The sequence below is a fragment of the Papaver somniferum genome, chromosome 10 (assembly GCF_003573695.1).
Source record: "Papaver somniferum cultivar HN1 chromosome 10, ASM357369v1, whole genome shotgun sequence".
In the NCBI taxonomy this organism is placed as follows: domain Eukaryota; kingdom Viridiplantae; phylum Streptophyta; class Magnoliopsida; order Ranunculales; family Papaveraceae; genus Papaver; species Papaver somniferum.
This window is the reverse complement of record NC_039367.1, coordinates 76,606,737-76,619,087: the sequence shown is the minus strand read 5'-3', so window position 1 is coordinate 76,619,087 and position 12,351 is coordinate 76,606,737. Positions and strand designations below refer to the sequence as shown.

The 12,351-nt window shown below is 34.6% G+C and overlaps 1 protein-coding gene across 3 annotated transcripts; it reads left to right on the top strand.

Annotated features, from left to right (window-relative positions):
• Positions 1 to 6,036: 6,036 nt before the first annotated feature.
• On the top strand, positions 6,037 to 11,238 carry LOC113316993 (type IV inositol polyphosphate 5-phosphatase 7-like). 3 transcript variants are annotated; one of them, XM_026565152.1, is made up of 13 exons: positions 6,037 to 7,036; positions 7,413 to 7,481; positions 7,627 to 7,714; positions 7,827 to 8,553; positions 8,661 to 8,854; positions 8,967 to 9,075; positions 9,185 to 9,333; positions 9,502 to 9,759; positions 9,857 to 9,939; positions 10,037 to 10,120; positions 10,473 to 10,762; positions 10,862 to 10,906; positions 10,999 to 11,238. In XM_026565152.1, the coding sequence occupies exons 1-8, from the start codon at positions 6,919 to 6,921 to the stop codon at positions 9,725 to 9,727; spliced, it is 1,680 nt and encodes a 559-aa protein (XP_026420937.1). In that variant the 5' UTR covers positions 6,037 to 6,918; the 3' UTR covers positions 9,728 to 9,759; positions 9,857 to 9,939; positions 10,037 to 10,120; positions 10,473 to 10,762; positions 10,862 to 10,906; positions 10,999 to 11,238. The 3 variants fall into 3 exon arrangements, with proteins under 3 accessions (XP_026420937.1, XP_026420935.1, XP_026420936.1); XM_026565150.1 differs by having other exon boundaries at positions 10,862 to 11,238; XM_026565151.1 differs by having other exon boundaries at positions 10,034 to 10,120; positions 10,862 to 11,238.
• The last annotated feature ends 1,113 nt before the right edge of the window (positions 11,239 to 12,351 follow it).

Sequence of the window (12,351 nt, the reverse complement as noted above, 5' to 3'; positions counted from 1 at the left end):
CGATTATACAGTGACTCTCTTTGCAAATATCACAATATAATCGATAGTCAAGGTAGTTCATATAACTACCGAATATAGAGTTGCCCCAAAATGTGATTTTGCCAAAATCATCTATTTTTTGAATTTTGGTTGTGACAATAATCGATACACGATCAAGCGATTTTAGAAACAAATAGTAACTGATCTGAAACCTCCTCCCATTCCTTTCTATCATCCCATAAGCTAAGGAATTCCTACAATGATTGATATTTTACTCGGAAATTATAAAATCGGCATGAAAATGCCAGGAAAGAGCTGGGTATAAAATTGTACATGGTTGTGATTTTCTTAATAAGATTTATTCAGAAATAAAAATAAAATTGATGTCGATGATTCGACATGGTAGAATGACCTAAACAAGCTTAAGTCACCTCTAAACGGGACCCGAAGGCCAAAACATGGTTTAGCAATCATGCTAGTGGAAGGTTCACTCAGTAGCTAGGCCCTAGGGTAAGTGGAGAGATTTGTTTGGAACTTCACATTTGGAAGATTTGTAGGATTCATAAACTACTTATTATCAAATAAATGTGGTCCCAATCGTTGGGTTATTCTTAAATTAATAACTTATAAACCTTGTAACTATATGCAGTACTTGATTAGTTAACAAAGTTAGACCGAGAAAACAAAGAGAACCTAACACAGTCTCCCACATTAAGCATGTGTATTAAGATTAGTCCAGCTAAGATATTTAAACCCAAACTAGGTTTAAACCAAGATCTTATTTTTCTAGTTAGATTAAAAGGCTAGGGACAGATAGTTCCACAACCCCCCAGGATTAAGCGTGCTTATTCGGAGTCAAGGTGTCGTCGGAATTTGTGCTACCCAAACAGGACAATATGTTCATGAGATGTTGAATTTCTTTTAACCTTGATTGATTTGGAAAAAATTACATCAAGAGGTGTGACCCATTCAACACACATAAAAACAAAAAAAGTTGACAAAACCTCTTTTCATAATCCTTAAAAGGAAAACGCTTATGAGTTTGAACCAATTAACGGATAAGTTTCTAGTTAGAATTTTAAGTGATGAGGCACAATAATAAGTTGATAGGGTCAATTCTTTTTTTTTTTTTTTTTTTTTGAACTTTACTGATTTGTCTGAATATGACTCATTTGAATCTAACTTTGTACATTTAAACTGAGTTAGTGTATCTGGCTCAAAATTATTAAATAACAAGGGTATGTGAATTTTTCTAGTTAAATACATGCACGATGAGTTGGGTATAAAATTATACATGACATAAATAATTCAGAATGAAATATTTGAGCAAAATTAGACAACAAGTCAGAACTTAGAACCAAAAGTAAAAAGCAAAATAAATAAAAAAAGTCTAGCACAATAACTCGATCCGAATCAAATACCGAGTCAGATTGAAACATCGAGTCACACCCAAACATAGAAGATGTAAAATTTAAGAAATCCTAGAAATAATCGATTCCCAAACACTCACCTTGCTTGAATTATCGTTTACGATATCAGGAGCAAAGTCCATTCACTAAATCCACATCACATATACCCATAAAAACACTCAAAATGAAGCGCTGAAAATGCAAAATATCCCTTGGAAGCACAATGAGGTTCAATTACCCTAGTAGTTCGACAGTAATCTAGATTAAGGCTAATAAAGTTTCAAAGTTACTTGACAAATTTTGCACTTTTTCCTACAAATGGTGAAAAATCTTACAAATTTTGAGGAAAAATAGGAGTGCATCAAAAAAACACTAGAGTTTATCAATTACCGCAACACTCACATTGGAGAACCCCAGATTTATTTTTCCCCACAGTGACATTCTCCCTAAACATCCATTGAAGTTGAAGAACGCCAAAAGAAAGTAGCCCCCAAACCACTTACCAATACGTATCACCAAAAAAAAAGTGAATACTAAAAACAATGCAAAGAATCCTCAAAACCACTTGATGAGATTTGGTTGACTTAAAATAGTAATCTGGCGGTAAAAAAAATCCTACCATTTTTAGGGGCCACCCAAAAGGAATTAGGGGCCAATAATAAAACAAAATAGGATCATCCAAACGTAAATTGAAGCTAGCCCTTATCTCGCGTATTTCATAATGGCAAAATTACCCTTCCATAATCGGTAGTTAGTACTACGATCGGTAGTTTAACTACAATCGGTAGTAAAGTGTGTTACTTTAACCTCCGAATATATTCAATTTTCAAATTTTGGTACTACCACAATCGGTAGTAAATTTAACTTCCGAATGTATATTTTCCCCAAAATGAGATTTTACCAAAATCCTAAAATTTTCGAACTTTGGTACTATCATAATCGGTAGTAAAGTGTGTTACTTTAACTTCTGAATATACTAAATTTTCGAATTTTAGCACTACCATAATTGGTAGTAAATTTAACTTCCGAACGTATATTGGTCCCAAAATGAGATTTTGTCAAAATCCTAAAATTTTCGAACTTTGGTACTACCATAATCGGTAGTAAAGTGCGTTACTTTAACCTCCGAATATACTCAATTTTCGAATTTTAGCACTACCATAATCGGTAGTAAACTTGACTTCCGAATGTATATTGGCCCCAAAATGTGATTTTGCAAAATCCTAAAATTTTTGAATTTTGGTACTACCATAATCGGTAGTAAAGTGTGTTACTTTAACCTCCGTATATATTCAATTTTCGAATATTAGTACTGCCATAATCGGTAGTAAATTTGACTTCCGAATGTATATTGGCCCCAAAATATGATTTTGCCAAAATCCTAAAATTTTTGAACTTTGGTACTACCATAATCGGTAGTAAAGTGTGTTACTTTAACCTTCGAATATGCTAAATTTTTGAATTTTAGTACTACCATAATCGGAAGTAAATTGTGTTAATAAGTGAGGCTTATTATCTACCGATTGTGTTCACGGCCTCAAATTCAAATTTTCAAAACTTAACAAAAATTTCAATATTTTCTACTTTCACAATAGGTAGTTAATGGTGTTCATTATCTATCGATTGTGCGTAACTTTTTGTATAGAGAAATTTAATTTTTAGAATCAAGAATAATCGGTAGATATCGATCAATTTACCTACCGATTATGGTTGATGTTCTTAAGAAACGAAGAACATCAACCATAATCGGTAGGTAAAGTAGATTATTATTTTACCGATTATGTTTCTGCTAGTGTAAATCCAAGAACATCAACCATAATCGGTAGGTAAAATAGATAGTTATCTATTGATTATGTTTCTGCTACTGTAAATCCAAGAAAATTTTCGGATCAAAATTTTGATTTCAAGTAATCAAGTCCTAATTTTGAATCACAACTACTATCATCTATTCATTTTGTTTGTTGAACCTTTTTTTTTTATGTTCTAAGTTTCAACTTTAAGGTTAATGAATTTCGGGTTTTAATTTTAAACAATCAATCATAACTTTTGTTTGATCGACGATCTTTGTTTTCAATCAAAATTAAAATGATGAAAAAAAAAATTCAATGGGTAGAAAAGAGAAGAAGAAGTGGAATGATATGATTATGAAAATAAAGGATATAGGTTTAGATTTAGAATAAAGGTGAAGGACAATATAGACAATTTTGTATTTTTAAGACACCCCTTAACCTCCTTCAATAGATGGGAATAAAAAGGTGGCCCCTAATTCTTTTTGAGTGGCCCCTAAAAACGCAAGGAAAAAAATATCTCAAAAAATTACCTAAAGAGTTCACTTACAATCTCCCATTATTTCTACGGAAAATGGGTCATTTGTCCAAATATTTTTAAATCACGGTTCAAATGGACGAGTAAAAAATAGTTTGGGTGAAATGGTCAAAAAAAATAGTAAGTTTCATCCTCGCTTAAATTTAAAAAATAGCAAGGATGAAACTGGATACATCCTGTGTAAATTAAAAATAAGAAAAAATATTTGAAAATGGGCACGATGAAACAGGTTACATCCTGCCTATTTTTACATTTTTGTCCATTTAAACAGTATCAAAATCTAACTGTCCATTTCACGCAGGAATTGTTGATTTTGGTCTTTTTAACCAATTTTGTGTTATTTCTATGTGGCTATTTGAATCAAAGAAGGATAGAGACCCATCTCTTGTCGGGTCAGTGCGTCCCTCAGTCAACAACTCTCGGTTTCGCGGAGTAACATTTTTGTTAGTTTGCAATATTCAAGCTTCTAAATTTCCCATAAAGAATCATATAAACTCTTTCGAACAACTATGGGTTAAACTCCTAGAAGCGAAATACTTCCATAATTCAAACCCTTTCGAGCCTACAAGAAACTATGAGCTATCATGGATTTGGACAAGCATTCAGAAATGTCTAAATATCATTAAAGGAAATTATATTTGGCAAGTAAAAAATGGAGCTAGTGCAAAGATTTGGGAGGACAATTGGATCCCCAACTCGGTCAAATTAAATATACCAAGGGACAAAGATGATAATTTGCCGCAAAAAGTTCAAGAATTAATAAATAATGAAGGATATTGGGACACGAAAAAGCTTGATGATTTATTCTCTGAGGACATAAACCAAAAAATTCTAGCTATTACACCAAATAAAGAAGATTCTGACAGGATAAGATGGGCTCACCACCAGTCTGGAGATTTCTCGGCAAAAAATATTTATAACTTTCTCATTACTCGTAATCCTGATAATGAGAATGATATTGATTTCCCGTGGAGAAAAATCTGGAAGTTACAGACTCTGCCTCGGATCATGTTGTTTATATGGAAATTAATTCAGAAAGCTTTACCAACCTCGAGTAGGCTAGCGGCTCATAACCCAGAGGCTTCCCTGAGTGTCAAATGTGCAATAATCAAGCGATGGAAACGTAAAATCATCTGTTTAGAACTTGCCCTTTTGCCAGAGCAGTTTGGTTTGGTTGTTCTTTGGAAATGGTCAATTCGAGAATTAACATAAATGTGATTAGCAATTGGGTTGAACTTTGGATCGATGATCAAAACGTCTCTCCATTCAGGGAACAAATTGCAATCATTACTTGGTTCATATGGAAATATAGATGTGAGGTCGTTTTCAGGAAAACGGCTCCGGATCCCTTCCATTTAATTCAGCAGATAAAAACCTTCATCCAGTCTTCAATTATCAAAGAAGAAACCAAATCTCAAGGCATCCGAAAAACGAAGATTATCAAGAAAGGGTGGAACAACTTAAGGTCGGATTGGATAATATTCATTGTTGCGTCCTTTAAAAAAGAAAATCTATCCATGGGATATGCCTTCATTCTATACTCGGCATACCAAGAAGCTTTCCTTCATATTTCAGCAGGCTCCGAGTGGGCGTCCTCAACGTTATATGCGGAAGCTAAAGTCCTGGTAAATGCTTTAAAGTGGTTAAAAAATAATATTCTTTCTAGCGTCTGCATAGTCACAAACTGTAAACTCCTTTGGGAATCTATATCAAAAAAGGATACAGGAGCTTCATGGGTTGCGGAGAATACTATTAAAGAAGCAATTCACTTGTTGGACAACCTTCCTCAAGCTCAGGTTAAATTTATAAATAGGGATTACAATGCTGCTGCGGACTCCGTTGCAAAAGAAGCAAGGATCAGAAGACTTCACCACATGTCAACACACTTGTGCCAACGTGTGCGAAAAGAGAATATTAATTCTAATATTTTTGATGAAAATGAAATTGTAGATTTTTTGTATTACATTGCTTAAGTTAATATTTTAACCTTTCCCATCAAAAAAAAATAAAAAAATCATATAAACTCTATAAATCCAAACCAAATCCCTTCTCCACACCAAAGAAAAAAAATAAAAATCAAACCAAACCAAACATTCTTCACACAAAGCACCTCTCCAAAATTGTGACACAAGATCATTACTTCCCCCCTAAAATCAGTACTGGTAAACGTCGAAGAAGCAAAAGAGAGTACATAAAAAAAAAAAAAAAAAAAAAACCATCTCTTGCTGACAAAACTACAAAGAAGTTTTCCCCTTTATCTTCTTTTCTTTCTTGAATTGCTTTATTGTTTTTCTTCTAGGGAGTGTAAGACCAAAAATGGTACTAGATATTTAGACATATAGTCATATACACAGAGTGAAGCAAAGACTCTCTCTAACTTTGGTTGCTGACCATGTTGTACAGACAGATGGACTGACTGCGTTTAAGAACGGGCGACCAACTAGTTTTCTTTTTTTCTTTTCCTTTTCTTTTCTTTTCTTTTCAACTTGGGGCAGCAAGTAAGTTATTACTACTAGTATTATTATTAAGAACAAGTCTTACCAATATATATGAGCTAGGATTGCCCCATGTTTTGGTTTTCCGTCTTTGTTTAAGTCTTGGATTTGGGGTTATAGCCTCGAGAGAGAGCTTCCCTGCACTTTATTCCTCTTCAAATTTCTAGTACTGTGAACGAGGTATTGTTTGTGAATAGAGAAGAAGACGACGAAGAAGAACAACAACAATAACCATTTTCCTCTCTCTCTCTTTCTCACTAGTCTCTTCTGCTGCATTGTCTTGTTACAAACTGAGAATCTCTCATCTTTTTTCTATTCTCACTCACTAGTCTGTATCTTCTTTTACTTCCTCTCTTTCTGTTCATTCTAGTTTCAATTCCTGACTTCACTATTGTACTCCTTGGATCTTAGTCAGTGAGAAGAAAGAACCCAAGAATTTAAAAACTTCATTTGGGTTGTTGTTTTCTAGGGACATATAGATACATTTGTTGTATCTTGTCTTGTGTCTGAAAATAGCAAGGTTTGGTATTGAAGAAATCTAAGAAGAAATACAGTGAATTGAGCTGAGGACTTTTTTATTGAGAAATCTCAATTTGGATCTTGTAGTCAATGTTGAGTTGAGTTGATTACAAACAAAACCCAGTGAGTAATCAATCACAAAGGACTAATTTTTGAGTAGTAGTGTTGTTATGAAGAAATATTGAAACACAATGAGGGAAGATGGATATACAAAGAAGAGTAAGTTTTCATGGTCCAAAAGTCTTGTTAGAAAATGGTTTAATATCAAGACTAAAGCTCAGGACTTCCATGCCGATGTTGTCTATGGAGGTGTGTAATCTTTGTTTTTCCCTCCAACTTCATTTCATGGTGTTTCTAAATCTTCTCGAGGAAGTTTATCTGCTTTTTTTTTTTATTGTGATCAAAGATGTGGGTTTGATGGCATTATTGCTATCATCCGTTTTTAGATTGTTTCATTTTTCCTTCAAAGATTTGTTTAACTATTTTCCTACTTTGATTTTGTTTTTTGTAATTAAAGTTGTGGGTTTAATTGCATTAGTACTTTTCTGAATCACAGTCTAAAATTTTCATTTTTTTTTTTTTGATTGAAGATGTGGGGGGATGATTAGCATTATTATTACTTACTGTTCAGTTGTTAATCAAAGTTTTAATTTTTTGTATTGATAAATATTTTGTTTGTATTCAGGTGGTAATAGAGAGTGGAACAACAGTTACTCAGAGATGGAGGCATGCACTATCAAGAAAAGCAGAACAGGTTCAGTATTTTTCTGTGTAGAAATCAGATTTTAGAGTTATTAGCTATGGACCATTTCCTAAACCAATCCATCTCCCAACTAAAAATATTTATTGCCTTTTCTTTTCATTTTTTTAATCTCCTTTCCCAACTTTGACGTACACAGAGAGATTGAATAGGAAAAACTTTGATGGTGTTAGGAGAGGAAAGCTTGATCTTGATGCTGCTCAAGTTACTGATGTCCAAAATCACAGGTATCATCTATATATCTATCCTGATGTTTCATCTTCTCTTATTGTGTTATTTGATTTAATTTCTTGAAATTTGGTTTTTGACTCTCTGTGCCCTCTTTTGATGTTGGTGTAGTATCTTTGTAGCTACATGGAATGTAGGTGGAAAATCTCCACCAAGTCACTTGAATTTAGAAGATTGGCTTCATACTTCACCTCCTGCTGATATCTATGTTCTTGGCTTTCAAGAGATTGTTCCATTGAATGCTGGCAATGTTTTGGGAGCAGAAGATAATGGTCCTGCAAGAAAATGGCTAGCACTTATCCGTAAAACTCTGAACAATCTTCCGGGAACTAGTGGAAATGGTTGTTGTTACACGCCTTCACCTGTCCCTGATCCCGTGGTAGAATTAGATGCTGATTTTGAAGGATCAACAAGACAAAAAGCTTCTTCATTTTTTCATCGTCGGTCATTTCAATCCTTAAGTCATAGTATGAGAATGGATAATGATATGTTGGTCTCACAGCCACGACTTGATCGGAGATATAGTGTCTGTGATCGTGTTATGTTTGGAAATAGACCAAGTGATTATGACCCAAATTATAGATGGGGTTCATCCGATGAGGAAAACGTACCTGAGGATTCACCTAGTACTGTTTACTCGCCAATGTCTTTTGGTGGATCAAATTCTATGGAGCATAGAGAGAAATCATCAGGGAATTCGAGGTATTGTTTGATCTCTAGTAAGCAGATGGTTGGGATATTTTTAACAGTGTGGGTAAGGAGTGAGTTAACTGATGCTGTTCGAAACATTAAAGTCTCTTGCATTGGCAGAGGACTAATGGGATATCTTGGGAATAAGGTGAATATGATTTTTTTTATTTTTGTTCATTAGCTTATAATTTGATTTGATTCTTTGAGTACCAAATGAAGAACTAAGCAGAGGGGAATACCAAATTGCATTTTCAGGGTTCCATTTCGGTCAGTATGTCCTTGCACCAAACAAGCTTTTGCTTCGTGTGTAGTCATTTAACCTCTGGGCAGAAGGAGGGGGATGAGCTACGACGGAATTCTGATGTTATGGAGATATTAAGAAAAACGAGGTTTCCACGTGTTCATGGACTAGGAGATGAGAGATCCCCGGAAACGATTATGGATCATGAGTATGTAATGTATTATTTAGCGTTGTAATTACTTGGGTGTATGTTCAGTAAGTTATATAATTATCTATTAGTAAAACTCTTAAATCACAAGATTTTTTTTCTACTGATCTAGTCGAGTAATTTGGCTTGGAGATTTGAACTACCGTATTGCCCTCTCTTACCGTTCTGCGAAGGCACTTGTTGAGATGCACAATTGGAGGGCACTGCTACAAAACGATCAGGCACAATATCTAGCCTCTGTTTCTACTGTTATTTAAGTTCACACTGTATTGTCCACTGTTTTCTTTTATTGAAACTGATTGAGCTAAACCTTTGATGTTCTTCGAGCAGTTACGCATAGAGCAAAAGCGGGGTCGTGTGTTTGAAGGATGGAGCGAAGGGAGGATATATTTCCCTCCAACATACAAGTACTCGAATAACTCAGATAGATATGCAGGGGATGACGCCCACAACAAGGAAAAACGGCGAACTCCGGCATGGTGAGAACAAGAACTTCATCCTATAAAAGCAACCTACCTGATATCTTAATGATGTCGAATTACTTGGAACTAAATCTGAACCCTGTTATTCATATAGATCGAACCTTCATGTTTGTGGGTAAAAAAATGGTGATAAAAACTGATTTAGCTAAATGTTTGCCTGTGAAGGTGTGATCGCATTTTGTGGCATGGAAGAGGCATCCGGCAATTATCTTATGTTCGTGGCGAGTCAAGGTTCTCAGATCACCGGCCAGTTTATAGTATCTTTACTGCCGAGGTTGAATCAATCAATCATAGTCAAATTAAGAGAAGTGCGAGCTGCACAAGTTCTCGGATTGAGGTCGAAGAACTTTTACCTCACTCACGTGGATATACTGAGCTTAATTTCTTCTGAATGGTTAGGAGCTTGTAAAGACTCAAATTTGAGTATGTTCATCTCTCTCGTTCTCTAAACTTGCTTTTTCTTTCTGCTCTCTATGTTCTATGTCTAAAGCTGATCCGACGCTGTCTTTTGCTCTGTTAGGAGGGGATCATAATGAGATAGTTGCTGTTTGGTATGAAGAGAACTTCGGGTGTGAAGCCAAATGACCCGTGTTTTCTCGAAAGGTAAAGCATAGACAATGAAAAAAGAATCCAATGAATTCATGTCAGTGACATTTAAATTTTCCCCGTATTGATCTTGGTTATTTTGGTGTACCAGCAGATTCCTCTTCTGCGGCACCTCAAATACTTCAGACAACGACGACATGGAAATCCCAAGGGCTGGACCATCTATTTGCCAAAAAAGGTGATTAGCATTTTTTTACTTACAGTACAGATTTTACCCTCCATTTTATAGACAAAAAATTTAATCCATAATTTTCATTGATTGAGGTAGCTATAATTCTCGGTCAAGAACACCATGGACCACGTACCTGATCCGTGGTGTTCTTATCCATCAATTAGGTATCAAATTTTTTAGTCTCACTTTCTAATAATCTAAGAAGAATGTTTGTGTCAATATAACCTGTCTATATGTCCCATATCTCAAGTTAGAATGGACCTGAAAGTGATTCACATTTTCATTCTCTTTAAAGTTCTCCTTCGCTGATCTTATTCTTGTCTCAACTCTTATCTGTTAAAATGGTCCCAAATTGCAGTTGGAAGTAAACTTGCTCGAAAGGTTGACGGAGAAATTCGATCCCCACAAACCGCCAAAAAGCCTAACAAAGCACTCATTTATTTTCTTCACTCCTGATTATCTAGCCTGTCCTAACCATTTCATACAATAGGCATAACTAGTCCGTAACCCAACCTATCAGATATTCAAATTTTTCGTCAAACTATCATGTAACAAGTTCAGCTAGTCTTGAGGCTGAATACTCATTGCAACTTAACCAGCCTCGAACATAAAGACCAGTAGCAGCATTTTCTTCCACTTGATGACCCGGTAAGTTGAATCCTGAAACATACTTTAAGATTACATTTTCCTGAGACATACCTTACAGTAAATCATATACTTAAACAATTTGGTTTCATCCTTCTGCAGGATGTATAATGTATAATGTATCTTCCCTGAAGCTCGAAATCCTAAGTGGGTAACAGGCGAAAGTAGTACTAGTATTTGTCTTTTTTTTCTAACTCATTGTTTGTATTTTAAATGTTATTCTTTTGTATATAACTTAGGAGTTCGAGAATCATTGCTTATATTCTTAGAGACTGAGAGAAAAAAGAAGAAATGAAACAAGAATAATCATTTGTTTGTTGTAAAGAAGAAGAAGATGGGAGGGAAATGTGATAAAGACCAAAGTGAATGAGAAAAAAGAAGAAAAGAAAATGGTGAAGTTATCATAGATACTTATGTTGTAGCTCTGATACATCTTAATGATTTTTATACCGAAAAAGTTCAAGTTTTTGCTTCTTGTATCTCTACACACTTCATTCTTCTCTTTTATAGCTTTATCTTTGATGTAAGCTATTTCCATGCAAAGAATAAAGAAAAAAAGCATTTACAAAGCTTATTTGTGAAATCATGGTGAATCAAAATCATAATTACAAAGAATTGATAGAGGAGTCTTTCTTTTTCTTTTTGTTACAAGGCACTTGAAAGAGGGGAGAAGTTTTTTTTTCTTTTGAGCATAAGAGGGGAGAAATTGTGGGTTTCTACTTCTTTCTCTAAGCATACTTTTAAGGTTCAAATCTTGCACCACATGTCAAGAAGTGATTGGAAAAATTTCACGTTTGGTAAATTGTGAAAGGTTTCGAATCTTTGATTGTTAACCATAGGTTTTTGAATTTACAATAGTATGATCCATGTTTTTGTTAGATTTCTTTTATCATTATGGGTGTCCTTCAAACATGTTTGAAGTGACAAATTTGAGGAAAATGATGTTGAAATCTGTTATCTATTATGTTTCCGATGGGTTTATTCGGCTTTAAATTACTGTTAATCAAGTTAAACTATGCTTCAGATTTCCGCGTTAACGGAGAGCATGTGCCATGTGCATTCTGCATAACCAAGTAATACACAATACTCGTAACACAGAAATGGAATGCGCATCCAAGCAATGGTCCGGACTTAATCCCCAACATGGTTTGCATGACCCATACATATCTATGTCAGTAGGTACTGACCCCAGATTTTGAATGTATCTGTACCCTTTAATATAAATCTGTTAAACAGAAATATAAAATAGAAATAACATTTTCAAACAAAAAGAAAAAAAAAAGAAAAAAAAAAGAAAAAAAATAATAATATAATTTTTGTGTTTTATTGAGAAACAATAATATTTGGGTAACTAAAGATGGAGAGAGAAGGAGCGCAAAAAGGGCTTTATCTTGAACGGAAAATTTTCTTCTTTCCAATGGAAGATCAGGAAACACTCAAGGAATCAGATTGGAGGAAAAGAAGAGAAGGGGATTTAGGTCGTGGATTCAGTTTTCCGCAGAAACGACGATTTGGCTGGTGGATGTGATGAAAGAAGCGATGTATTATCAATGTGAAAAAAGGAGATGGCCACGTAGAGAATGAGAAGCATC